Source organism: Myotis yumanensis, unplaced genomic scaffold, assembly GCF_028538775.1.
Source record: "Myotis yumanensis isolate MYYU_CA2020_CCGP unplaced genomic scaffold, mMyoYum1.0.hap1 SCAF_14, whole genome shotgun sequence".
Lineage (NCBI taxonomy): Eukaryota > Metazoa > Chordata > Mammalia > Chiroptera > Vespertilionidae > Myotis > Myotis yumanensis.
Genome location: NW_027223765.1, coordinates 8,587,341 through 8,613,836, shown reverse-complemented (window position 1 = coordinate 8,613,836; position 26,496 = coordinate 8,587,341). Strand labels below are relative to the sequence as shown.

At 40.8% G+C, this 26,496-nt stretch overlaps 1 protein-coding gene and 1 long non-coding RNA gene across 2 annotated transcripts in view; one reads left to right on the top strand and one right to left on the bottom strand.

Annotated features, from left to right (window-relative positions):
* The window catches only part of ABHD5 (abhydrolase domain containing 5, lysophosphatidic acid acyltransferase), a 28,564-nt gene extending 7,448 nt beyond the window's left edge, over window positions 1-21,116 (bottom strand). The window contains exons 1-3 of the mRNA XM_070391625.1: window positions 21,025-21,116; window positions 9,329-9,414; window positions 5,865-6,237 (exon numbers count right to left, since the gene is read on the bottom strand). Coding sequence (XP_070247726.1) covers window positions 5,865-6,237; window positions 9,329-9,414; window positions 21,025-21,056 — 491 coding nt within the window. The 5' untranslated portion in view covers window positions 21,057-21,116. The remainder of the gene's footprint in view (window positions 1-5,864; window positions 6,238-9,328; window positions 9,415-21,024) is intronic.
* A 156-nt stretch (window positions 21,117-21,272) lies between these two features.
* On the top strand, window positions 21,273-25,716 carry LOC138992338 (uncharacterized). Its single transcript, XR_011468094.1, has 3 exons — window positions 21,273-21,406; window positions 25,096-25,203; window positions 25,625-25,716. It is a non-coding gene; the product is annotated as an uncharacterized lncRNA (long non-coding RNA).
* The last annotated feature ends 780 nt before the right edge of the window (window positions 25,717-26,496 follow it).

Below are 26,496 nucleotides of genomic sequence, written 5' to 3'. Positions count from 1 at the left end.
AGTTTAAGTGGGTTCAAAAGAACTTTAAATTGACTTTCCACAAACATAAGGATAATGTAACAAAATGGGCTGAAAAGGTACCTCCTAGTTTTGGATGCTATTTTGGTGAACAGGAGCACACCTACCCTACCCATGACATCATGCTAAACTGGCCTCAGATTCTATCCTTTCCTAATTTTCTTCCTTACTGACAAAAGATAAATTTTTCAGTCCAAACTCATATAAAATTGTTTCATATCACTAATAGTTTTATTTTTCCATCTTTTGAAACTGCTTCCTGATGAGAGAAAGCCAGAACTCTCAGCGGTACTTTCTTCCAGTGGCTGCATCATATTATATAGTAAATCACGCAGATTTAAGCAGAGCATAAGGGTCCTCCCGACACAGATGATATTCAACTGTAAACAAAACAGCCAACAAATGCCAGCAAAAATCTCCCAGGGATGAATTGACAATGATTCTAAAGTTCCTTTCCTAAGTCATAAATGAAACAGAAAAGTAAAGAAACCGGCACACGGGGTAAAGATGGCTATTATTCCTGATATTAAATGTTTTTCTCTTTTGCCAGCACACGAGTCCTTTGTTCTGACTGCATTTTCTCCAACAGAAAGTTTCAGCGCACAGACCCAGAGCTCCAAGGGCCCTTGGAGAAGTCAGCCCAATCTTCTGTCTCACAGATTTGAGAAGGAAGCTGAGATGCACTGTGTGACCTGCTCCAGGACATAAAGCTAGTGAATGTAGAACAAGGATTAAAATGCACATTTCCTGACTCCAGAACACTAACAGATGCCAACAAGCCACTGGGCAGAAGGCTCTCTCCTTAGGACAAGCTAAGCCACAAAAAAGAAAGATATTAGTAAAGGCAAAGCCCTACACTTTTATCAACTCCAGGCTGGTCCTAATACTATACTCTAGATTTCATAACGCCAAGAATTGTAGAATGTAACTATGAATCTGTGTGGAAATGGGTGATGCAAGAGATTTCTATAGACTTTGAGTGCCTTCACTCATAAAAGTTCTATGAGACTATTATTTTATAATAGTGTAAGGAAGGGGGATGGGAATGAGTTTGTTTTGTTTTAATGGCAGAGACTATCTCTGACATTTTGACTTCCTCCTAAATTCCTCTCATACAGCCCACATTGAGATTTGAGGAAGGGGGATAGGTCAGAGGTATGAGTAGAATTTATGAAATAGCCACCTAGTTGAAAGTGGCAAAGACTCATGTTAAAACATAGTATTATTGCCCTAGCCAATTTGGCTCAGTGGTTAGAGTGTTGGCCCTCAGACTGAAAGGTCACAGGTTCGATTCCGGTCAAGGGCACATACCTCGGTTGCAGGCTCGATCCCCAAGAGGCAACCAATCGATGTTTCTCTCGCTCTGTCTCTTCCCTTCCCTTCTACTCTCTCTAAAAATCAATGGAGAAAATAGCCTCAGGTAAAGATTAACAAAAAAAAAGAAAAAAATGTTATTATTCACTACTGACTTACCTCTTAAAGAAAAAAATCACCCTAAAAGATGACTAAACTTTTGTTAAAATTTGTTGTAGGATCTTGCACAGTCTGCTCTAGATACTCACGGACCTGCTAACCCAAGAAGGAGGAGGACAAAGGAAAATTCGAGGGAGGGAAAGTCGAGTTAAGTGATTCTTTTGGTTCTGCCTTAATTTTGGCTTGCCTGTTTACTACGGATCTGCAAAACAGCATCCCCAGGTAAGCATGCCAGCTTAACAAATTATGCAAAGTGTACATACTAGAGTACATGCCCCCCCTTTTTTAAACAAGGATAAATTGCTCCAATAACTGATCCTGTGTCATCAGCCTAGTATAGTGTTTAGCACATAATAGATATCAGTAAACATTTGGAGTAGTGTTGTCCACATTTCCTTTCAGTCCTTGTCTATAAGGATATACAAATTTTGTAAAGTACAATCAAGTAACAAGCAGAGGAGCTATCCAGTCTGGATTTTCCTGGTTCCCCAGATGACATGAGAACATCAAAATAAGTTCTTATATTAATCTTGCAGGTCATTACTCACTAGTGGGTAGTAAAATCCATTTAGAGAGTCAGAGCCAGTCTGGTCTGATTGTTTTTTAATAAAATTATATTATGTGGAGTAGAAAAATATGTAAGCGTATCATTCCACAAAACTGTTTCAGACACATACACATATAATTCATACTGAGGGTTATAGTCAAAAAAGTTTGAAAACCATTTTTTTAAAGTTCTGCAACAATGTTTAAACTGGAGTTATATATATCATCTACTTCCACTACCTCAGAAAATAATTGTCCCTTATTTTTTATTGTAAGGCTTTTAAATGAGATAGATTGTGCAAAGTTATCAAATAATAAATATAAAGTAAATGTTAGATAGTTACAGTAGCAAAAATAGGAAGACTACTGGAGAAGAATTCAATCCAGGGAGCTGGGAAGACAGTGGCAAGAACCACCTGAGCAGTGAGTAATTTAACTTTCGTCCTCCAGGAAAGCCTGACCACAGGTTTTGTCTCACAGGTTCTTATAGCCCAGCAGTAGACCAAGTTCCTAGGCTATCTTCTCGCCTCCTTTTCTAATGAAGAGATCATCTCATTTGATAGTAGTTACTTGGTTTTAATGTAGTATATCTAAATTAGTATAGTAAACCAGATCCTAACCTCTCATATTCTGTAGCTGATAGCATGATGGGATTGTTAGTTCACATCGAGGATTAAGGAATGGGTCCACCCAGACACCACATGTGAGTCATCTTATCAGACATCTTTGTCAAGAATCAGAGACTGATTTGAACTACACGAAAAACAAAGAACCAGCAGAGCAGGAACAAGAGGACAATAGCTCATCAGTTTCAAAACATAAAGAGGCACTCTTCTCCAGGTTAGTCATTAGAGTAGGTCCTGAGTTGGAAGACTGCAGTATAAAGGGCAAAGTGGTGGACAACACACAAGCTCTAACCCTTTGGGACAGCTGAGTCTCAGTGCTAACGAAGGTATATAACCTGACTTCCATGAATTTTAAGTTCTGCCACCAACCAGATATAATATAACAAGAAGAATATTCAGACCAAGAACCAAAATGCACAAGGGAGTCTGCAGGACCTACTTATGCAACAAGGAAAGGGGAAAAAAGGACCAGAAAGAACTCTAGTCAGTGCACAAATGAGCAATTCTCAGATCGAGTTAGGGGCAGGTATTTCCCATTGCCTCCAAGCCACTGAGGGGAGAATGGGACAGATCCAGAGCACAACAAACTAAATACCTCCAACTTCAGATCAAGCAGAACAACCTTTCTTCTCAAGAAAGGCTGAGAAGAAATGTTCAGTCCACCTCTGCAGAGTCCGAAGACAGAGCCAGGCAAGGTCAAAAGGTCAGATGATCTGAAAACCTTAGTGAAGAAGTAAAGACCAGTTGTAACCTACTCTGTTGTAACTTGGAATGGATTTCTTTGCTAAACACTGTTAATTTCTTAGTGTCCTTTTCTTTATAAGAAATACCTGAAAGTTGGGTAAGAGACATCTAGAGTAGCTAGTTCCATACTTGCTTAGTTGATACTGGTAAAAGATAAAATGAAGCATATTAAAAATGTTAAGAGTTTATTTGAGCAAAAACCAATTTGAATCAGGCAGTGCCAAACCAGTGATAGTTAGGAATGCTCCACTGAGCAAGAGGAAAGACTGGCTGTTTGTGATTCAATGTCCTTAGTTTTTGATTTCATAACCTTGAGACATTGACAGGCTTAGATTCCTGTTTGCTTACACAGGCCATGGCATTAGAGCCACATCAGTCCAGTGGCCTCCTTGTTTCATTCATTTAAAACTGGGCACCCACTATGTGCCAAGCAAAGGGTTTCAACTTAATTTCATTAATGATTTGGGATATTTGAAAATCCAGAGAATCTCATTATTTTGAAATTAACTTGTATTGAATAATTTAAGTTATGCAGTTAAGAATTCAAGATTGACTATTCAACACATTCTATAGAGTTCCACTCAATATTTGTTAGCAATCAGCCAATTTAAACATGCTAATTATTTCAAGCATTCTCATATTCATCTATTGCTAATATTTGGTGGTTCTTGGTCCTGGCACTTTAGTTTTATTTCTAGTATTAGGCACAAACATTCAAAAATCAATTTCTATAAATGTAGTCAGTACAAGACTGGAATCACTGGATTTGTTTTAGATACCTGTTCTGTCAGCCATGTCATTCAAAATATGTTGCTATCCTTTTTTATAGGTAATTTTAAAGTAATCATTCCCTTCTAAATCAATGTGAAACACCTTATTTCTTTAAACATTTCACAACTGCAAATGAAAATCTCCCTAACTTAAATAGCAGACAGCCATGAAGGGCCAGGATTCTAAGACTCAGGGGTTTCATAACCAGTCTGGCCCAAGAGACCCCATGTCACATCTCCAAGGGATAAATACCACAAGAGTGACCTCATAAACATCTGTTACGAAACAAAGGAAGTCCAATCTCCACAAATACCCTGTTGTCTAATACCAGAAAAGTCTCCACTTCCTTCTCTCAGTGACAAACATTTGTCACCAAGAGGACACAAAGGCAGTAATCCCAAACAGCCAATGAGGCGAAGAAAATTTCATTTTTTTTAAAAGAACTGATCTGCCAGTTGAAAAAAACTGTCTAGCACACAGGACTATAAACTCTCCACAAAAGTCAAGTGTAAATGAAGTTTAAATAAAGAATCTGTAGCCCTAACTGGTTTGGCTCAGTGGATAGAGCATCGGCCTTCGGACTCAAGGGCCCCAGGTTCGATTCCGGTCAAGGGCATGTACCTTGGTTGTGGGCACATCCCCAGTAGGGAGTGTGCAGGAGGCAGCTGATCGATGTTTTTCTCTCATCGATGTTTCTAACTCTCTATCCCTCTCCCTTCCTCTCTGTAAAAAAACCAAGAAAATAAAAAATAAAAAAGAATCTGTAGAGAAAAGTTGGCTGCTCCAGAGGAAGAAAACCTCAGGTACACCGGGCTGCTGCTCCACGTGCACATGGAGTTATGCAATGGGCAGCCTCACGGTGCATAAATGCACTCTGAAAATGGCCACCACCCAATGTCTCATTCACAGACCTCAATGTCACAGTTGGTTGGATTTAAAAATTATTCCAATAGAAAAATACACTGGCAACCAAAAATGCTGATTATTATTTGTTTCTTTCCGAAAGATGAACAAAACAAAAATGAGCTTTTCTCCCATTTTTTTTAGCACTCTAACGTGACCTCCCCTCAGAGAAGTAACATAAATAATAGGAAATAACACAAGAAAATCAGGTAGAGAAAGGAGGAGATGCTACAAAGATTCTGAGGCAAACACTTATTAATTCATTGACTAGAAAAATAATTCTATAACAATAAATGTTAGGGCACAGTACAATTAAAAAACCCTGTAAAATAGACTATGTAGGTATATTTTCTATAGTTTAGAGGAAACTAAAGCTTAGAGATTAAGTGATTTTGCTCTAAGTCAAAACATAGCACTAGGTTTTCTAATTTCTAACTTTCTGGTTTCCTATTACAGCTTATTACAAACTGGAAAAACCTGCTGGATCCATAAGTCTAATGATAATAATAGAGAGCAATACCACAACAACTTTTATTTGTGACTTCAACTGTATATATTCTAAGTTTAACAAATAGAAAGTCCCTTCTTAAGCTTCTATAAATGTGTATGTAGCATGTGTAATAGGAAAATGTGACATCATTACTTCAGCTACTAAATTGGCCATTAGTTGTGATGTGTTTAGGGTCCTTTAAGAGAATCTGTCTTGTAAGGCTCAGGTACCAACCACCAAAGATGGAAACTAGAGACTAGCACAGGTGCTTCTCTTCTGTCACCATCACTTACCTTTTCGGGTACTTCAGTGAGTAAGCAGCAGCCAAGAACCCACCCAGGTTGTGTCCAAGCAAGATCATTTTGTCCAGTCCTAGGGCACATCTCCACTCTTCAATGGATTCCACAAACTGATTCTCCACTTCTTCTGCATCATTATCAAACATGGGTCTACTACTTCGTCCAAAGCCCAACAGGTCAAAAGCATAGACGGGTCTATCGGTGCAAAGATCTTCATAGTTAAGTGCCCAGAGTCCAAGACCTCCTCCAAAACCATGGAGGAGGACAAGTGGAGTCTTATTTGGAACATCGTAAGAGAACTTCAGTGTCCATATTTTATTTCCATTAGATACACGAACAGCTTCTTTCTTATATATACAGGGGACACCTAAAAAAAAAAACATAAAAGAAAAATTCTGCTTAGCTTCACTATCTCTGAGAAGGGAAGTATTCTCAGAGCAATCAGAAATTAATAATCTACAAATCATCTGGTTGCCGTTCATATGATCTTAGCCTTTATTATATCATCCCTAAAAAAAAAAGTATACATTTCACTGAAGCAAGTAATTCTTAATGATCATATTTTACATCTAAGTGGGACAATCCATCTCAGACAAGTCTCAAGTTCCTGTGGTCAAGGTCTTTTGGCAAGTCATGTAGTTCTTTAGACTTCTTCCCACATCCATCAAATGAGAGTACTACACCCTTAGAAATGGAGAGGAACTCAATATTCACTGAATCCATTATTTGGAGGTCTCTATCCTTGCAAACAAAAGAATGCCACCTTGAATTTTTCTAACACTTGAAGATTAAGCATTGAAGACTAAAGTTCAGACTCAAAAGAAATCTTTTTCCCTAAAAAGTAAATAATAAATTTAGGGAAGGATTAACAGTATCTGTATTTAAACACATAACTGGAATCTTAAGTCATTTCAGAGTTTAGAGGGAAAAAGGAGACATGTTATGGTAGGAACTCCTCAGCATAAAGTGACAATAATGTGAGTTCAAGTCCAACATTCTCTCTAGAAAGTGCAAATCATCATCATTTTGTAGATAAAAATTCTTACTTGCCTTCAGTGCTGTAGACTAAATACAGTACTTTAAATATCCCCCAAAAAGACTAAAGATGAAACTAATCTGAAATTCATTTACATTAAATTATCAACTGAATGGCTACACACTTTAGATGTCCCCTTATTTGTTTGTGATATTCACTTGCAGTGGACAACCAGTGGAGAGCCAAGTTCACTCCCTGCATTAGTCACTTGCTTTAATGTCTGATATTGAACCAGGGGGCAATTCTCACTCCTATTTGCATCCCTAGAACTTAGCAGTAGGAAATCAGTATGTTTGTTAAATGCATGAGCTGGGCATCTAGTACCCTTTCTTATCTCCTGACAAGAATTTCTGTTTGTTTTGAACCTTTAATGAGGAAAAATCAATACCAAACTCAAGGACACTCACTGTGTCTAGTGTGTCACTGGGTCAAGGGTTGGGTATATAATTAGCAAACAGTACAAACACAAACTAAGATACACACAGTTACAGAATGAAAACTGATGCCTGGCATGGTTAAGTCTCGCTTTCCTCATCAGTCAGCAGCATGTTGGGGAATCCCAAGCCGATGGGAACATATGTGCAGACTCTGGGCATTGCAGGTTGCCCTCCAACACATCCACCTTCAGCAGCACCTGGTACATCTTCCTCAGAAATTTCTCATCACGCTCAAACCCATGAGTTGGCCTTTTAGGCACCGCAACCAGATGCAAGGTATTGGCCACCTTGAAGTGCCAACCACTCCACCTTGGATATAATAAGTGCCATGAACACAGTCAAGGTTGAACTCCACAGAGTTGAGGACCTAGGTAACCTGGAGGCACAGGGGAAGCCCCGCCCCGCCACATGTGAGCTCAGCAGTTTGTAAGAATTTCTTTAGTAAACCACAATGACATTTTTCCCAGCTTTATAGAGAAGATGATTACCCAAGCATATAGAGTAGAAATTTATTTTCATGCTGAAAATCCATGTAAGATGACTAACTGTCCCTTCCTATGGCTATATTCAGTTATGGTCACTTACTCCTGAATCATTCAAATGCACAAACAAGAAAATTTATTTGTGGTAGAGTGGATGAAAAACATACATGACATACACAACAAATATCTGCACATACATACACAACAATCATATATGTGAACTGCATCGCTTAATCCACGCCTCTAAATTGTAGCAGCAGAACAGAACTACTGGTATACCATAAACACTATTGCTTAAAAGTATACCCACAGATACCTGGGAACACCTAGACCAGTGGTTCTCAACCTTCTGGCCCTTTAAATACAGTTCCTCATGTTGTGACCCAACCATAAAATTATTTTCATTGCTACTTCATAACTGTAATGTTGCTACTGTTATGAATCGTAATGTAAATATCTGATATGCAGGATGGTCTTAGGCGACCCCTGTGAAAGGGTCGTTCAACCGCCAAAGGGGTTGCGACCCACAGGTTGAGAACCGCTGACCTAGACAGTACAAGTTTGGGTGAATTACAGTGTCCATAAGAAAGAAACAAACAAAAAGGTTTCCACACCATTATAAATGTAGAATTAAAGAGTCCCAGAATACTAGAACTGAAAGGAATTTTAAGGATCCTCCTACCCCCTTGTTTTATAGGTAAACATCAGGAAGCTGAGAAAAGTGACTTGTCCAAGATCTTGTAACAACCTGACTGCATATCTAGGCCTAGACCAGGTTACCTTGTTCTGGTCCAGAACTTGTTCCATTCTACAAGACATCTGCTCTGGACTGGCTACAGCCTATTCTCAAAGCATAGTCTAGGGACCTCTGGGGAACCCCTAAGACTCTTTTAGGAGATCTACGAGGTCAACTCTATTTTCATAATAATATTAATATTTTATATTTGCCTTTCAATCTTATTCTTTGAGGGTACATAGTGGAGTTTTCCAGAGATGACCAAAGATGTGATTACCAACAGTCTAAATGCAGAAGCAAATATGAGAATCCAGATGCCTTATATTAAGTCAGACAGTAAAGAGATTTGCAAGCATGTAAACAACGCTACACTTCTTAATACATTTCTATTTGAAAAGTAGTTATTTTTAGAAATATGTTACTTCTTTTAACCTGTATAGGTTAATTACTATTATTTAAAATAAATTAATAAATTAACATATTTTAAATTATTCAGTCTTAATATCTAGTATCGTAAATGATACCTATTACCTATAAACAAAGCTCCTTAGGGTCCTTACTAATTTAAGAATATAACAGACACTCAAGACCAACAAGTTTGGGAGCCCCTGTCCCCCCACATTTAGGTACTTGCTCATGACATGAAAAAGAAAAAAAAATTCTTTTGCCAAACAAGTAACACACCACAAAATCTTAAGTTTCAGGACAATGTGAATATTGGACCTATTTTAGCAAACAACTGTTAACATATAAGGAGAAAGCCTTACATTTTAAAATTTTCTCTTCAGCTTCTTTAAGGTGTGATGTAGACGTAGGGCACCATGTGGGAAGCCAACTAGTGAGCCATCCTGACCTAGAGCATCAAAACAAAACACAAAGAGGTGAGGTAATGCTCTTCCCAACTCCCAACTATTATACACAGAGAAGAAAAGCAGAATAGAAAACTTACTGAGGGTGAAGCTATCTACATATGACAAAATTCACCTGATAGGTACAAAGCATTGTGGTAAAATACTGGATTACAGACATTCAACTTCAGCCTGTGAACCTCCAAGTAAATATCAAAGTTTACCTATCTTATCTCTGTGGATAGTCAGATCCTAAATAATCAAGCAGAGGTTAAAAATGGGCAGAACAAGAAAAGACAAGCCCTGGCCCAGTAGCTCAGTTGATTAGAGCATTGTCCGGATACACCAAGGTTGCGAGTTCAATCCAGGTCAGGGCACATACAAGAATCAATCAACAAATGCATACATAAGTAAAACAACAAATCGTGTTTCTCTCTCTCCCTTCCCGCCAGCGCTCTCTCTCTCAAAATCAATAAATAAAAATTGGGGAGGGGGGGAGGGTGGAGACAAAAAAAGGCATTCCCCTCCCCACTGCAAGACAGCCTCTTATCAGGGTGGAAGTGCAAGCAAGTCAGAGACCATGAGAGTGTATAAAATATAACTGCTATGAGGATTGAGAGAAGAGAAATCTTATTAAAATATGAGATTGCTTTTATAATAAGGCTTCAAATCTCATAGTTAAAAGTAGAACATTAAAGCCATTTCCTGTTTGTATGTCCTCCTTTTTTTGCAGGAGCAGGGGGAGTGGAGCAAACCTATAGGTGGCCTATGGTGGTAAATTCCAGAAAACCCCTCTCAATCCAGCTCAAATGATAATGAAAATTTTAAGTTCATAGCTTTAAGTCCAAAAGAAGGGGGACTGACTAAATCTGATGGCTCTGGCTCCATTTCTCTGTAATTCTCTCTTCTGTACTTTTCCCAGGGATTGGCCCATGTACCATCTGATTAGGGTGAACTGGTTAATTTTAGTAAAAAAGCTTTGGGTTTCAGCAAACAGTAGATGAAAAGAATGACCTAGGCATCTGGCAGAAGATAGCTGAACAAAGAGAAAAAGGAAGCAGGCCTGAGGCAACAGGTGAGGAAAGGTGTGGGGAGGCTGCCTTGTAGTAGCCAGCCAAGGAGAGGATGAGCCTTCAACTCCTGCCCTGGCATCAGCAGAAGTTGCTTTTGACTAGATCACCACAGATGAATGAGCGTGTTTCAAACAAAGGTGGAGTGGTAGTCCAAGCACTTCCAGGGAAGGAAAAAACATCTGAGTCCATGCACATAGGAAGTGCATAATGTGCTCTAACGAATGCATTGGCTGTTTCTAATGGCTGCTGTAACAAATCACCACAAACTTGGTGGCTTAAACAGAAATGTTTTCTATAGTTCCGGAGACCAGGATCATTAGGCTAAAATTAAGGGGTCAGCAGAGCCATGTTCCCAATAGATGCTCTAGGGCAGCGGTTCTCAACATGTGGGTCGCGACCCCTTTGGGGGTCGAATGATCCTTTCACAGGGGTCGCCTAAATACATCCTGCATGTCAGATATTTACATTACGATTCATAACAGTAGCAACATTACAGTTATGTAGCAACGAAAATAATTTTATGGTTGGGGGTCACCACAACATGAGGAACTGTATTAAAGGGTCGCGGCATTAGGAAGGTTGAGAATCACTGCTCTAGGGGAAAATTCATTCCTTGCCTCTTCAGAGTTCTGGTGGCTGCTGGCATCCCTACCCTGTGGCAGGGTCACTCCAGTTCATCACCACATTGCCATCTCTTTTGTGTGTCTCCTCTTCTGCCTGCTTATAATCTTCTCTGCCTATTACTTGAAAGAACACTAGTGAATCCATTTAGGGCCCGCTCAGATAATCCAGAATCATCTCATGATTTTTAACTCAATCAGTTGAGTTAAAAGTCTGCAAAGTCTTTGTCACATATAGTACCATTCACAGGTTCCAAGGATTAGAACATGGCCATACCTTTGGAAACCTTTCTTTTTGGGGAACACGACCACAAATAAAAACATGAAGAGTGTCCCAGGATAAAATATGTAGAAACATTCAATAAGCGGTAGTTAGCATAATGCTGATGCCAATAATAACAATAATTCACTAAAATTATGTTCCATTAATTAGGTAGTAATTCCTAAAATAAGAATGTTAGCTAAGGTTTAGAAGGAGTTCAAAGAATTGTCATTTTGCATCATTCCTTGTCTGAAAGCTAAGGCTACTCCTAAGTGACCTACAATGGGAAACTCAAGTCTTTCTCCAGCCCTTTACCTGACACCCTAGTATCATTTTTGTCATTCTTATTCTCTATTCTCTAGTCATACAATATTCCCTGTTCTCTTGCTTCTTGGTTCTGAACATCCTTGGAATATGCATCTCCCCTTCCTTTCATGATTCATTACACTTATCACCAACCTCAGATTAGATTTCATTTCCCCAACAGGATTAGATCAAGGTGGCAGGATGGCACCCTGTACTCAAACTTTATTTTCTTACTTCCCAAGTTGTGTTATAAAGTTCTTATTTATTCACTAGAGGTCCGGTGCACGGATTCATGCACCAGTGGGGTTCCTAGGCCTGGCCTGTGGGGATTGGGCTGAAACCGGCTCTCTGATATCCCCCAAGGGGTCCCGGATTGCAAGAGAGCAGTTCTCAGGTGACACACCCTGGAATCGGGCTTCCTCTTCTTTGGTTCCGGGTGCATTACCTGAGAACCACAGCTACCAAGTCACTGCAGCTCGGCAGCTCCTGTGTTGAGCATCTGCCCCCTTGTGGTCATTGCACGTCATAGCTACCGGTCAGACAGCCGTGGACAGTCGCTTAGGCTTTTATAAATATAGATTAGTATCCTTACCCAACTGTAATTTCCTTGAAGGTAAGGACTTTGTGCTCACAACTGTATTCTTAATTTATATTCCTTAATTAAGAATTAAGGAATCAGTCAGACACGCATCATTAATATACATTGATGATAGGAATGAAAAAAGTTATTGCTTCATCTGAAATGAACTGATTGCAATGAATTACAAGAGGATCACTTGAGTAATAAGAGAATTTTCTGAGATGATAAGAAGTTCTTGATCTTGACAGATGTATGTGTATGTCAAAATTCAACTCATGAACACTTAATATTTAAGCAATTCATTATAATAAAATTTTACACCAAAAGGAGTAAAATGGCTGGATTTGATAACTGGTTGGATATAAAGGTATAATAGAGGCTTCCGAGATTTGTCTTAGGTGCCACTAATGACGTCAGAGAACACATGAATAAGAATAGGTGTGAGCAGAGAAATGTGCTAAGTTTTGGATGGGTTGACCCAGCATCCAGCTTTTTCTAAGCTTTGTAGGCCCATCCTTCTACATTTCCCTTCTCGGTAGAATTCCTCTGGGCATTATGTATAACAGGCACTCAGTACCTGTTTGCTGAATGATTAAGTCACTCACAATCCAGGTTACTCTCATTCCAAGTTATCCCTATTTCTTAGATGTAAAAACTGAGGTTCAGAAATGTTAAATGCCAGGCAGGTCCAAGAGTATACAGCTAGTAAGTTAAATGACACAAGTAGAGATTTGAGTTCAAAGTCCCTTTTTTATTCAGGTGACTACCTTCTTTAAACTATATGAGTTCTCATTACCTGTAGGATAAAGTCACATTCCTTAGGCCTGCAGAGAAGATACATTATAGCCTGTGTTATAATGAGGCTCTACTCCAATGTTCTCTGCTGCTAGTGTTAAACCTAAACCTTCTGTATTAACAGCATAAGACCTCTAAGCATCTCCCACAAATGTTCCATATAACTTATTATCAATGTATGAACTAATGTAAACATTAATATTAGCCTATTTGTAAACATATAAACCTATTTACAAATCAGCAATGAACTTGTCAATTTATTCAACAATTTTTCAACTGTTGGATAAAAGCAGTTAATAAGCAGTTAAAAGAATCTCATGATCTTTAGAGCTTAAAAATTTTAAAGTAAGCCATTACTAAGCTGAAGCTCTTTTGTTCTTATCCAGGAATAGTCACAAAGTTCCATGTGTGGTCACAAAAATATGAGCTAGTAACAAGAAGAAGTTAGTTACAACTTAGTCTCATCAATTTTTTAAAATATCCCTCAAATCATACATAATTCTTTGTCAGAGAGAATCAGAGGTCAATACAAAACAAGAACAAAGAAAATTAAAGTGAAGTGAACTATAATTACTATTATTCCAACTGACATCATAGACATGCTGGGGGGGAGAGGGGGGAGTAACACAAATTCAATCTTTTTTTCAATCTTAAAAAAAGAATTACATTCTTTGAATACCACAATGTACAAGGCTCTAGAGTTTAAAATAGTAATACAGGCATTATGTCTACCTCTCATCATAAAACCTAAATCAGGACGGGATGTCTTGTCCAAAAGGCAAAGTAATATTTTTACATTTGCAAGCCTAGCGCATTACATTAAAATTTAGGGTTTTTCAACCACAGAGTGAGCCACTAACACTCCTCTTGTTTTCACAACAACCTTTTCATCAAAACAGATAATTTTTTTAAGGTGGGGGTTTTACACATCTCTATAGGGTGAAAAGCAGGGGGTCTATATTTTCCATCCTTCAGCTGATCAATCTTTGTTCACAAGTTCCCACACTTTAGCTTGCTACCTCTATTGCTCTAAAACACCCATTCAACCTCATCTCCTGTCTGAAGGGTAAATTAATCTCATCTTCAAAGGGTCTCTGCCCCTGCCACAAGATCTATGTCATTCAGTGTTGTTCTGCGTTTCTAGTCTAGGAGGACTAGAACTAAGGATACAAGACTGAAGCTTGTCAGATATCCAAATATTCTTCTGAGGTCGAAAAATCAAAAGTAAAAATTAAATTCATGTGGCTCACCTATACAAGAGTGAACAACACACCAAGATGTCTTCATATATGCAATTTAGATTTACATTGTAATTTAAATTGCTTAACAAATTCAAGTGACATTGCATGTTAGTCTCTTCATAGCTTAGGAAAATAAATAGAAAAGCAAAATTCAACTTCCCGATTTTATTTAAGCAGATAATCAAGAAACACCATCATCTATTGCTGAGGCTCTAATTTCAGAAGTGACCCAAGTGTCAATCACAACATAAAGAAAAGCTGTTCACAGGGAGGACATTTGTAGACCATATATCTGATAAAGGGTAAATATCTAAAATAAATAAAAAACTGATACAACTCAATAACAACAACAAAAAACTCAGATTACAAAATGGGCAAAAGATTTGAATAGACTTTTTTCCAAAGAAGACAAAGATGGCTTACAGCCAGCGTTGTTCAGTGGTTGAGCGTTGACCTATGAACCAGGAAATCATGGTTCGATTTCTGGTCAGGGCACATGCCCAGGTTATGGGCTTGATCCCCAGTGTGGGGTGTGTAGGAGGCAGCCGATCAATGATTTGCTCTCATCATTGATATTTCTCTCTCTCTCTCTCTCTCTCTCTTTCTCTTCCTTCCTCCCTCCCTCCCTTCCCCTTCCTCTCTGAAATTAATAAAAATATATATATTTAAAATAAAAAATATATAACATTAATGTTGTACTTAAGTCCTATCCAATCAACACTTAAGTTTCCTGGTAATCCCTGTTGTGTTCTCTAAGACATTGGACTATCTATAGTATTACTAAACCTGAATTGCACAATCCATAAATATTGTGAAACAGTGAAAGAGGTTTCAAAGTATTCTGAAGAAAATGTACAAAAATCTGGCCAATTTCCACACACTCTTGGCCACTTAAATAACATTTCTAATTAGGTTATAAGTAAAGAGGATTTCATTTTATTACAATTTTATAAATGGCCTCTATCCCTATGCTGGTACTGTTAAGAGAAAAAATTCGGTTTATTATTGCTCTCTATAAGCTATTCTAAGCACAGTATTCTATCTCATTTAGAGCAACTATGAAGCTTTGATTTTTGTTATAAATATTCCAATTAGAGGTTCATATGTACATATTCCTCTGAAATAATTCCTCAACCAATAAATGATTGAAAACTTCCAAATTGGACATCATAACACTTGGACAAATAAAAGCCTTCTTTCCTGAGAACTGACTTTCTAAATTCCATTCTTGGAGAAGAAAGTCTCATATGCCCATAATTTAAGGGATTAACATGCCAATTTTAAAAAGTAAATAATACTTAAATGACTTATCACTAACCTTTAGATCAATGACAACCCAGGCCCTCTAATATAGTGTAGCACATTAACATTCTTTTAACTTCCTTTTTCCTTTCTAACCTGTAATTTTTATTTAAAGACCCAGAGTTGGAGAATCCGTGTTTTAGAGACAGCCCTGTGCTGGTACTTTCCCCCAATTGTTTCCTACCTTCCCTCACACAGTAAGCAAAGCATCCTGGAGTCAGACACGCATCAAACATACTTAAAGAAAGCTACATGTGCAATTTAGATTTACACTGTAATTTAAATTGCTTAACAAATTCAAGTGACATTGCACATTAGTTCTGAAATAAGTTTATCCACTAGCCCAACCTGCGTGGCTCAGTGGTTGAGCGTGGACCTATGAACCAGGAGGTCACGGTTCGATTCCCGTCAGGGCACATGCCTGAGTTGTGGGCTATATTTCCAGTGGGGGCCGTGTAGGAGGCAGCCGCAGGAGGCAGCCGATCAATGATTCTCTCTCATCACTGATGTTTCTGTATCTCTCTCCCTTTCCCTTCATCTCTAAAATCAATAAAAAATACATCTTAATAAATAAAATAAGTTGATTCGCTAGATCAGGGATGGGGAACATCTGGCCGTATGAGGCCCACAAAATCATTTGGTCTGGCCCTGCCAAGGCATTAGGGGTGAGTTAATGAAGTGTTTGACCAAATATAGCAGGCTAATTTTTAAGATGATAATTTCATATGGCCTGTGAATGTTATAAATATCCAACTGGCCTTTGGCAAAAAAAGGTTCCCCACCCGAGAACTAGATAAAGAAAATTAAAAATCCCAGGCCTCAACTTGAATAATATTTTTTAATAAAATCATCTTTCCACACAATTTTTTATGATTCTCAATCAGGAATGGGCAATTATAGAACCAGAAGGCTAGACTAAAAACCTAAGAATATGATGTTTCTGAACTATTATCTTCTATCTATAATAATAAAAGGGTAATATGCTAATTAGACCAGACGTCCTTCCGAACCTCATTACTTCCGGACAAAGCCGCAGGGGGCGGGGGCCATAGCAGAGGGCTTTGCACGAATTTCATGCATCGGGCCTCTAGTAAATAATATAAGTCAAATCTTTAAGGACTGGTTCAGATATGTGTATAATTCTGAAATGTATTATCCAGTGTTGCTTTCCTTAAATGGACCATTCCCGGAATATTTTATTAACTTTGTCATAGAACTGAAATCTGTATTTGCTGGTCTGTGATTGGCATTTTGGAGAACAGAAAAAACAGTGAAGTCTGGGTTGGCTCATCCAAGGTGAAGAAATAGAATCATATTCCCAATCTCCCCAATATAATCTAAGTTCATAATCCTAATTGTTGTCCTACTCAAATTCAAACTCTAAATTCTTAAGAATATATCTTTTGATGTCCTTTGAATACCTTAGGATGAAAAAATTTAAGTCCCACAGCTGCAAAATATGTAATCAACTATTAGGTTTTTTTATCTTAATGTTTGTGCCAGCATAAATTTATTTAACTCAATAAAAATGTATTGAACTTTACTATTTATAAGGCCCCTTAAGGCTCCTACCATACATCCAAGTAAAGCAAAAGCTTTGTTCTCAATGAGATGACAAAAAAATATATACAAATAACTATACTACATGATCACTGTATCTCTCCTGCCAGGTAAGTATATAGTATAGTTACATACAAATAAACATACACATAACTATACTACAAAAGATGGTTTAAGTGCCATAAAGAAAAGTTTAGGAAAATACCAAGGATTTTCAAAGAAGGGAGATCACAATCTGTTTTGGGTCAGAAACAGTAGTGTGAACTAAGCCATGGGGAAATGGAGCAAGGAACATGTTTAGGAAACAATGAAAGACACAGCTTGGCTAGAGCCCAGCCCATGGAGAGGAAATATGACTCCAAAGACAGACAGGAGCCACACTGCCAGCAAAGGGCTCTGAAGTCAGGGTGAGGATATGTAATAAAGCCACTGTGTGAACCTGCGCTACCAATGAGACTGTGCTTCTTGGAGATATAAAAGTAATGAAATAAGCGATGTCGAGAGCGTAGGAACAGAATAATCCTGCAATAATCCAGAAAAGGGAATAAGGAAGGTGTGAACCAGGTGGCTCCCAGGTGACAGTGGGAATGAAAAGGTGATGTTGTGCTTAGAACCTACTGGATTTGGTAACAGACTTGGTATTCAAGGCCATAAATTCAGACTTAAAAGATCAGGCCATACTTCTGAATCTGGATGACCAGAAGAACCCTAATAAAAGTGTCCTAATAAAAGTAGCGAAGTCAAAGGGGAAAACTGAGCATTTTGTATTGTTTAGTTCAGGGAAAGAAAGGTGCAAATAAGATCCTGGTCTGGACATATTACATTTGAGGAGCCAGGTGCAAAATTTGGCACACAATTAGACATGTCACTAGACTATTGAAGAGGGCTCCATAATAAGGATGAGATTTCAATTTTCTCCACAGACGAGGAGATATATCAAGGAGTGTGAGTAAACAAGACAGAAAATGAAGATGAAGATAGAATCTTGGAGAATGACTAGGTTTAAAGAATGGGAAAAAAGAAGAGAACTTAATAAAAGTGACATTGGTCTGAAGACAAGAAGCAAAATGTCATAAGAGCTAGAATGTCTGACAAGAATTTCAAAAAGGGGTAGCCATCTTTAGATGTCAAACACTGAAAAGGACCCAAGAAACATAAGGACAGAGAAAAATGTCACACTGGGATGTGACATTGAAGAGTTCTATGATTTTTTAAAAAATCAGATGGCAAAGGTTTGGAAGATGGCAACAAAGAGGAGTCACTGATTTTAACAGTCTTTTAAAAGATAGAAATCCATTCTCCTATCTCCAAGAACTATACTCAAAGTCTAAGGCAAATCCTGTAAGAGACTGGTAAATCCACTGGAGGGGAAGGAGAGTTAAGAACCCCTTATTTCTAGCATCTGATGACTCCCATGGTGTAAATACTACCATTATAGCTGATGTGGAGCTGCCAACGGGAGTCAAAATTCCTGAGAGCTTAGCAATGGCTGCCAGTATGAGCCAACTACAGCATACCACCTTTTTTATAGTCTACTCTGCAACTGAGCAATTCTGTGACAGCTTCCCTCTGAACTCAACTGATACTTACTCATTCTCGGGGACAACCTTGCTGCAATTCACAGAAGTCTACCCTACTCTTGTTACATTTAGCTTTCTCAACTGTATTGCAACTGAAAAGGGTCAGATGTTGAAAGCCAATGGCTCCCAGGCATGCCTGTCTTTACTAAGAGAGTCACAAAGGAAAAAACAAGAATCATATGCTTAAAAAAACCTTCCTAAGACTTTTTATAATTGTTTCCTTTGTTAGTGTCATCTTTCCACCTAAACCTGAAATGTCTTAAGGATAGGAAACTTGATTCAAGACTTCTGTTTTTCCACAATCTACTTGGCTGTTGGATTAGTTCTACTGTAGATTAATACCACACCCCCCCGGCCCCCCAAAATTTTTTTTTTCCACAGAGCTCTGTGTCAATGCAAGGAATAAATAAGAAAGTGGCAGTTGAGTAAGTCAGATAAATAAGAACAAAACATCCCAAATGAGTTGCCATCCCAGTGAGAGGCAGCAGAGATAGGGGGAAAGCTCCTTAGACTAAATCCAGACACTTAGGGGCTCCAAATTCAGCCCTACTACTTATTAGTCCCGGGGAGCTAGTAGCCTCCCAGTTGCAGGTCTAATTGAAAAATGGGAACAGCAATACCTAACACACAGGGTCAACCGTAGGTTTAATATGAGCACATTTAGGAAACACCCAGCAGGAGCGGGTACCTGCTCTCCTGCTTGGTACAGTTCAGAAGGCCATTCTAGTTTGGACACTGGCCATGGCTCGACTGTATTGCCAAGAGTACCAAGGAGACCGACCTCTGTTGTGGCACCCTGGCTAGTCAGCTGCTAAGGATTTTTTATAATCTGTTTCCTGTGACTTCCAGCCATCACCCAAAGCCACACACTCCTTTCACAGTCGTATCCCAAGCTCCACAACAACAGGGAGACAAAAGAGTCCACTTTCAAGCGGCCTCAAAAGAGCCAAAAACATTGTGACAAACTATACGGAGACAAGCAACTCCTGTTCCCGAGATATTCAGCATCTCACCTGAACAAGGAAGCTCAAAACAAACCAACCTCCCCCCCCCCCCAACAAACTCATTTATCATATAATCAAAATTCAAGGGAATAACCCAGTTTTTAATATTTTAGAATTACCTCCAACCCTGCCCCACCCACACCACATAGTCCCAAATACTCCTGTCTTCATGGGACTCCACATTATCTTCTACCATTTAGATGGTCTCATACGCAAATTTATCCAGACACCTGAAGGAGAATTGGTATCAAAATGGTAAACATACGGAGGGGGGCACAGAAGTTTATTACTCTCCCATCTAAATTACCAGCCTTGAGAAATAAGGACCTAATGTTCAAAGCGACTGAATTTTCCCACTTATTAACTACTATGTATCAGTCTGCTGACAGGTGCATAGAGTTAGTTACGGGTGGAAAGGAATAACTTAAACCTAATATATATATCAAAAAGCTTCACAGTAGACATCTGTCTTCCAACTTTCATACAGTTTTCTAAATATGTGTCACTTGAGACCGACACACACCGTTTTCCAGTAAATCGGGACACTTGGAAGCAAAGGGACATCTCCATTTGAAAGATTGATTCTTAACTTGCCAACCATATCGGGTTAACTTTCTAAAGAGTAATCGTAAGTTTAACATTTTCTGAAACCCAAAGCCAGAGACCCACTCCTCTAACCCCCATTCCCTCACCACGGGCTGCTTCCTGCCTGGCCAACCCCCTTCCGTGCCCGGCTTTGGGGTGAACCGGGGCTCTCCATCCCCGAGCGCCCCAAGGCAGCACCGCCCCTTCCTCCAGGCTTTGGAGGCGCTCGGCCCGGACGGCACTTGGGTTCCGGCCCCAGGCTGGACGGAGTCCGGCGCGCACCTGGACCCGGAAGGTGGCTCGGCCGTTTCCTGTGACTGGGGTCAGGTGCAGGGACGGCTGGTCCCCGCCGGCCGGCCGACCGGACAGGGCCAGGGTCCGAGGCCGCCGCGGAGCCGAAGGAGAGCCTCCGCCGCCGACGAGCCCGGGTCTGGGTGTCTGGCCACTGTCGCCGCCGCCCCGCGGAGACGCTGACACAACAACGCGGCGGCCCCTCCGCGGGGTCAAGCGGCCTCTGGGCGCTGCCGGGGTCGGACTCAGTCGCCTCCCGCTCCCCGACACCGACCGGCATCCGCCCGGGGCCGAGCGGGCCGGCCCGGCGGCGCGAGGAAGCGGCCGGGCGAGTCCTCGGCGCCGCCCGGCCGGACTCGGCCCTGGCCCGCGTGGAAGGCACGCGCCCGAGCCCCACCAGTCCCGGCCGCGCTCACCTTTCGCCAATGTCCTCGTCCTCCGCCGCCATTGCCGCTGGCGCCGCTGCGCAAGCGCCGAGCTCTGCCTCCTAAGCCGGCTGACGGGCCGACTGGGCCGCTCAGGCCGCCGCCGCCCTTAAGGCCGCGCTGCGCACGCATGCGTAGCCCGCCCACTCGCCCGACCCGGCGGCACGGCCGCGCGCAGGCGCATGCCAGTCCTCGCCCCCCAGCCCCGGGCCAAACACCTGCAACGCATGCGTCATCGCGTTCTACCGGCTCTTGCGTGGGTCCTGGCCCGGCAGTCAACCTGGCGGATCTGGTGAGACTCGCCCGGCAATTATGTAGCAACTCATCTCGGGAACGACTGTATCAGTGCATCATGCGCTGCACGGACTGTCAGGTACTGGGCACCCGGCAGGTACCTGCTCGTACCTTGGAAGAGCCAAGATAGTAACCGATCGATGTTTAGTGACGAATGGAAGTGAGGTGTGGCCTTCCACCAGCCCTTCCCCACAGTTGGATAGCCAAGGGGACAGGGAGACTCTCAGGACCCAGCTATATCCACTGCGCTAGACGCTGCCATTACAGCAGTGGTCAAAACCAGCAGCTTCCACCGGCACTCTGTGTACATGGAGGGGTGTGCAGAGTATTTCGACACTTAGAGTCCTTGAGTGGGAATCACTAAAGTAAATGTCAACATTCCTTGACCTTTTTTCAAGTCTTTGAGCCATCAGACACTGCCTGCTTTTGTACTTTACCACTCCTTACCATTCGTCTATCGTATTTACTGTGTACCTACTATGTGCTTGCTCACTGTTCTAGGCGCTGAGAAAGCACTGAAATAGAGATCGTGCCTTTGCAGAGCCTACGCTAATGTAATACCTTTTCTTTTTAATGCGGTTCATTGCTCTTCTTCCCTAAGCCTCCTCCCTCATTACACTCTTTCTCTCCTGGGTCCCTGTAACTCAGGCTGTCTCTATCCACCTCAGATTCTCAGCCTTGTATGGTGGTTACGACTTTTTAATGAACATTAGTGAATATCCTCCCAACTACACTGGAAGTTCCTTGAGGGTAGGTTTGGCGTTTTCTGTGATTTAGAGAAAAAAACAACAACACCCCACTCATAATCCCTTGAGCATAGTCATAGCAATACATATTTTGTGGTGTTTGAACCAATTTATAAGTATTTTAGGGAAGACTGAGACATACAAAACACTTTTTCAGGAAGTCATGGTATTGCTAGAGATAGATTTGTAGTGTCTCTGCAGAAAATGACCCTCTACAATCTCCACCTCTCAGACCATATCTATATTAGGGGCACCTCCTTCTATATTGGCCAGGCTGGTTATTGGGGACTCTACTGCCTGGAGTACAGTCTCAGCCCAGTGGTATTGAGTTCATTTAACAAAATCCAAAGATGTGGTGGCAATTCTTCCAGTGCTTTCAGAAAGTTGGACTGACATACATGCACTCTCAAAGGTCTTTATGGACCTGGAGCCTGCTCTCATAGATGCCTATGGCTATTGCACGGTGAGAAAGAGAGGGGGTGGATGGGAAGAAAGAGAGAGCTATCAGTATCCTAACCCTTTTAGTGACCTACTAACCAATTACCTTGAGTGACCAGTACTTATGTTGGAAGATCACCAGTGCCTACTCAGAATTCTCCAATCAGTCAGAGGTGAAACTTTGCAAGGCAAGTACATTGTCTACTTTGCCTACTCGACCGCAGGGCTATGGAGTCTGGAGACCTGAATGCTGCCATTATATCACCAAGACTAAGTATGCCATCAGTTGATGACTGGTGCCCCACTGGCTTCAAGGTGGGCTTTAATTTCTAGCCCCTGTTCCCCACTCCCAACAGAGATTCTCCAGGGAATGTTGAACAACACCACGGCCACCACAGGGTCTGGACCTTTATCATAAACATGCCAAGCAAACACTTGCAAGGCAGAATGAGGGTAAGGGCATGGAGGATTTTCTGAGGGCTTCAATAGCCTGCCTGCCCTATAAGTGCTTATAAAATGCTATAATTAAACGAAGTGAGGGAGCAAGTGTGGCAGGGAGATAAGAAGAACCTGGGAACGTAAGGGAAAACAGTAGCTGGGTCAAGGGAAAGGCCTAGAAGGACACCAATGAGCTGTATGACCTTTCGAGGGATAGGGGAGGCGGGGAGGGTGGCTGGGCTGGGGGAGAGGAAGTCTCATGACTAGGGCTTCTCAAACTCTAATCGGTATCTTGTGAAATTGCAGATTCAGACCCTGTAGGTCTGAGGTGGGGCCTGATTCTCTGTTCACTGAGATGCTCCATTTCTAACCGCCTCCCAGGGATTGGGTGGTCAGCAGACCACCCTTTAGGTAGCGAGATTCTAGAGCAGCCTTGCCCACTAGAACTTTCTGCAGTGCTGGAACTGTTCTAAATGTAGTGGATATGAGTTATGTAGCTATGGAGCATTTGAAATATGGCTGGTGCAACTGAATTTTTAATTTTAATTAAATTAAATGTTAGAACACACAGAGCTAATGCCTACCATGTTGGACAGCAAGGTGCAGATCTTATCCTCCTCGTCTATGAAAACGAGAGTTTAAGACTAGATAACTCCCAACATTCTTTCTGGCATTCTATGGTTCCAAGTTGTATGTATGGGGGTAGGGGTGGGAGGTTGAGGTGGGGGGCACTTGTTAAAGTCTGGAGGAAAGCCTGAGGGGTTGAGAGCTGCTCCATGGTGGAGCATGCAGCATGTCCCCTAGGGGCTGGATTCTAGAACTCAGTGGTGGAGCTGCCCTCCGGGGACAAGAGACTGACTAGCCAATGAGTGCCTATGGAACTCTCAGAACCACATAAAAGGCCTTCTTCAGCAAGATACAAATGCCAGGCCAGAAAGAAAGAGAGATTAGTTTAACCATGTCAAAATTTAAAACAGCTAGGTTGGTGTGGCTCAGTGGTTGAATATCGACCCATGAACCAGGAGGTCAGGGTTTGATTCTTGATCAGGGCACATGCCCAGGTTTCAGGCTCAGTAGGAGGCATGCAGGAGGCAGCTGAACAATGATTCTCTCTTATCATTGATGTTTCTATCTCTCCCTTCCTCTCTCAAGGGAATGCACATTCAAACCATGATGACAACAATGAGAAAGGTTCATGGTAATAAATATTGGCAAGAACGTGGGTCCATGGGGACCATTTCCACACAGTTGATGGGACTGCCAATTGATATAGTCATTTGGAAAACAGTTTGGGAGTTACATGTAAAATTAATGTGCCCTCTACTAGCCCAGCAATTTAACTTATGGGAGTCTGGCCTTTCTCGTGTGCACAAAGAGATGTATAAAAGGATGTTTGCTACTTTCAGTATTCTAATAGCAAGAAAAAAAAAAGAAAATAAGGAGAATGCCTATGATGAAATAAATTTTGGCATGCCCATAATATAAAATATTGTGGCAACAATGAAGAAAAATGAGGTAAATCAGTGTGTACTAATATGGAAAGCTCTCTAGAGCACATTATATGTAGAAAAATCAAAATCCATGAAATATGAGCCAAAAGTTGATTCTTTGAAATTAATAAAATTGACAAACTCCTAGCTAACTGATCAAGGGAAAAAAAGAAAGAAAAGAAAAACACAAAGGAACAATATCAGGTTTGGAAAAGGGGATATCATTACAGATCCTACCCACATTAAAATAATAATTAGGCAATATTACAAACAGCTTTATGCCAATAAATTTGACAGTTGTGATAAAATAGTCAAAATATTTAAAGAAATAACTTGCCCAAACTGACAAGATTAAAAAGAAAACGTGAATAGCTCAAAATCTCTGTTTTTAATTGGATATGTAATGTTTAAAAATTCCCCCAAAGAAAAGTATTTTTTCAAATAATTAGTCGCCCCCTATGATGTTGTCAGATGCATTACTTCTTTGCCACTTCTCACACTGAGAGTTGGAGTGTATTTTCCCTCCCCTGCAATCTGAGCTATGATTTGTTTTGACCAGTAGAATGGGACAGAAGTGATGCTGGGTCAATTCCCATGCTGGAACTTAAGAGATCTGTAGCTTCAGCGTTTACCAAGTCTTATGTTTCTCTTGAAAGTCAGCTGCCCTGGCAGAAATCTAACTACTGTGAGACCACCATCTGTGAGCAAGTCCTGCTAGCCACTGGAGAGAGGAGCCACGTGGAGAGCCCTGAAGCACCAGAGTTGTGAGTGAAGCCCTTTAAAAATCTCCAGCTCCCTTTCCCTCCAGGTGGATAAAATATCTGCCCAAGGGAGCTTAAATTCCTGACCCACAGAATTGTGAGAAAGTAAAATGGTCATCGTTTTAAGCCGCTGTATTTTGAGGTAGGGTGTTCTGTAGCAATAGATAGTTACACCAACCTTGCATCATATAGTGCTAACCCTTTGCCCCACCTATGTACAATGCTGCTATTTCATATGGTAAAGTATGTAGCTGATTTATTGAGTTCCAAGATTTATTTCAAAATACTTTGTGTAGCTTCTAATTTTGAGGTCCCTGCAGATTCAGATGCAGTTGTAAGAATAATTTGAAAAGATCCCATGTCGGCTCACGTCTTTTGCCCATTTTCTAACTGTTGAGTTGTGAGACCTTTTTATATTTTCTAGGCACCAGTTCTTTGTCAGATGTGTGGTTTGCAAATATCCCCTCCGATATTACAGCTTGTCTCCTCATCTTCACATGGCTTTTGAAGAATAAAGATTTTAATGTAATGAAATCTCATGTTTTGATTTTTAATGACTTAAACTTTGGATGTTGTCTAAGAACTTTTTGCCTAACCTGAGATCCCAAAGATTTTCTCCTCTGTCTTTTTCTAAATTTTATGGTTTTACACGTTACATTTAACTCCGTGATCCATTTGGAGTTAATATTTGAATGAAGCGAAAGGTTTGGGTCAAGGGTGTTTGTTTACTGCCCACGGATATCTACTTGCTTGGGCACCATCTTTTGAAATAACAAATAGTCCTTAACGTGTTATGAGGTAGCCTCTTGTGCTCTTATAAAGAATGTATGATGTGTGGACAATGACAGGCATTTTTCAGGGTAAGGAGATTTGTGGTTGTGGGTGGGGAGATGTGCTGCCCAACTCCCGCTTCAAGGAAGGCCTTATCACCCAGCTGCTGTGAGAGTTTCGGTGGAACAGCTTCCAGCCTTCAGTCCCTCACCAAGGTCATGCCCTTGAGAGGGAGGCTCACGTCTGGTCACAGATGCAGGTAGGGATATTAAGGATCAACTATTTCCACCCAAACTGGAATGATTCTGATGAGTCCGTTTTTCCTCCAGAGCTCTCTACACCTGAGGCTGGTAGCCTGCATCGCAGCTCAGCGCCTCCTTCCTTCCCACAGGTGTGGATCGCAAGGGAACATTAAACTCTGTTTTAGAGACCGCTTCCTGCGGATTTCAAACTGACGCTCGTTTTCACTTTTACTGGATGATCCGCGTGACGTTTGGCTTAGGTTTGGAGATGGGTGGAAAGGTT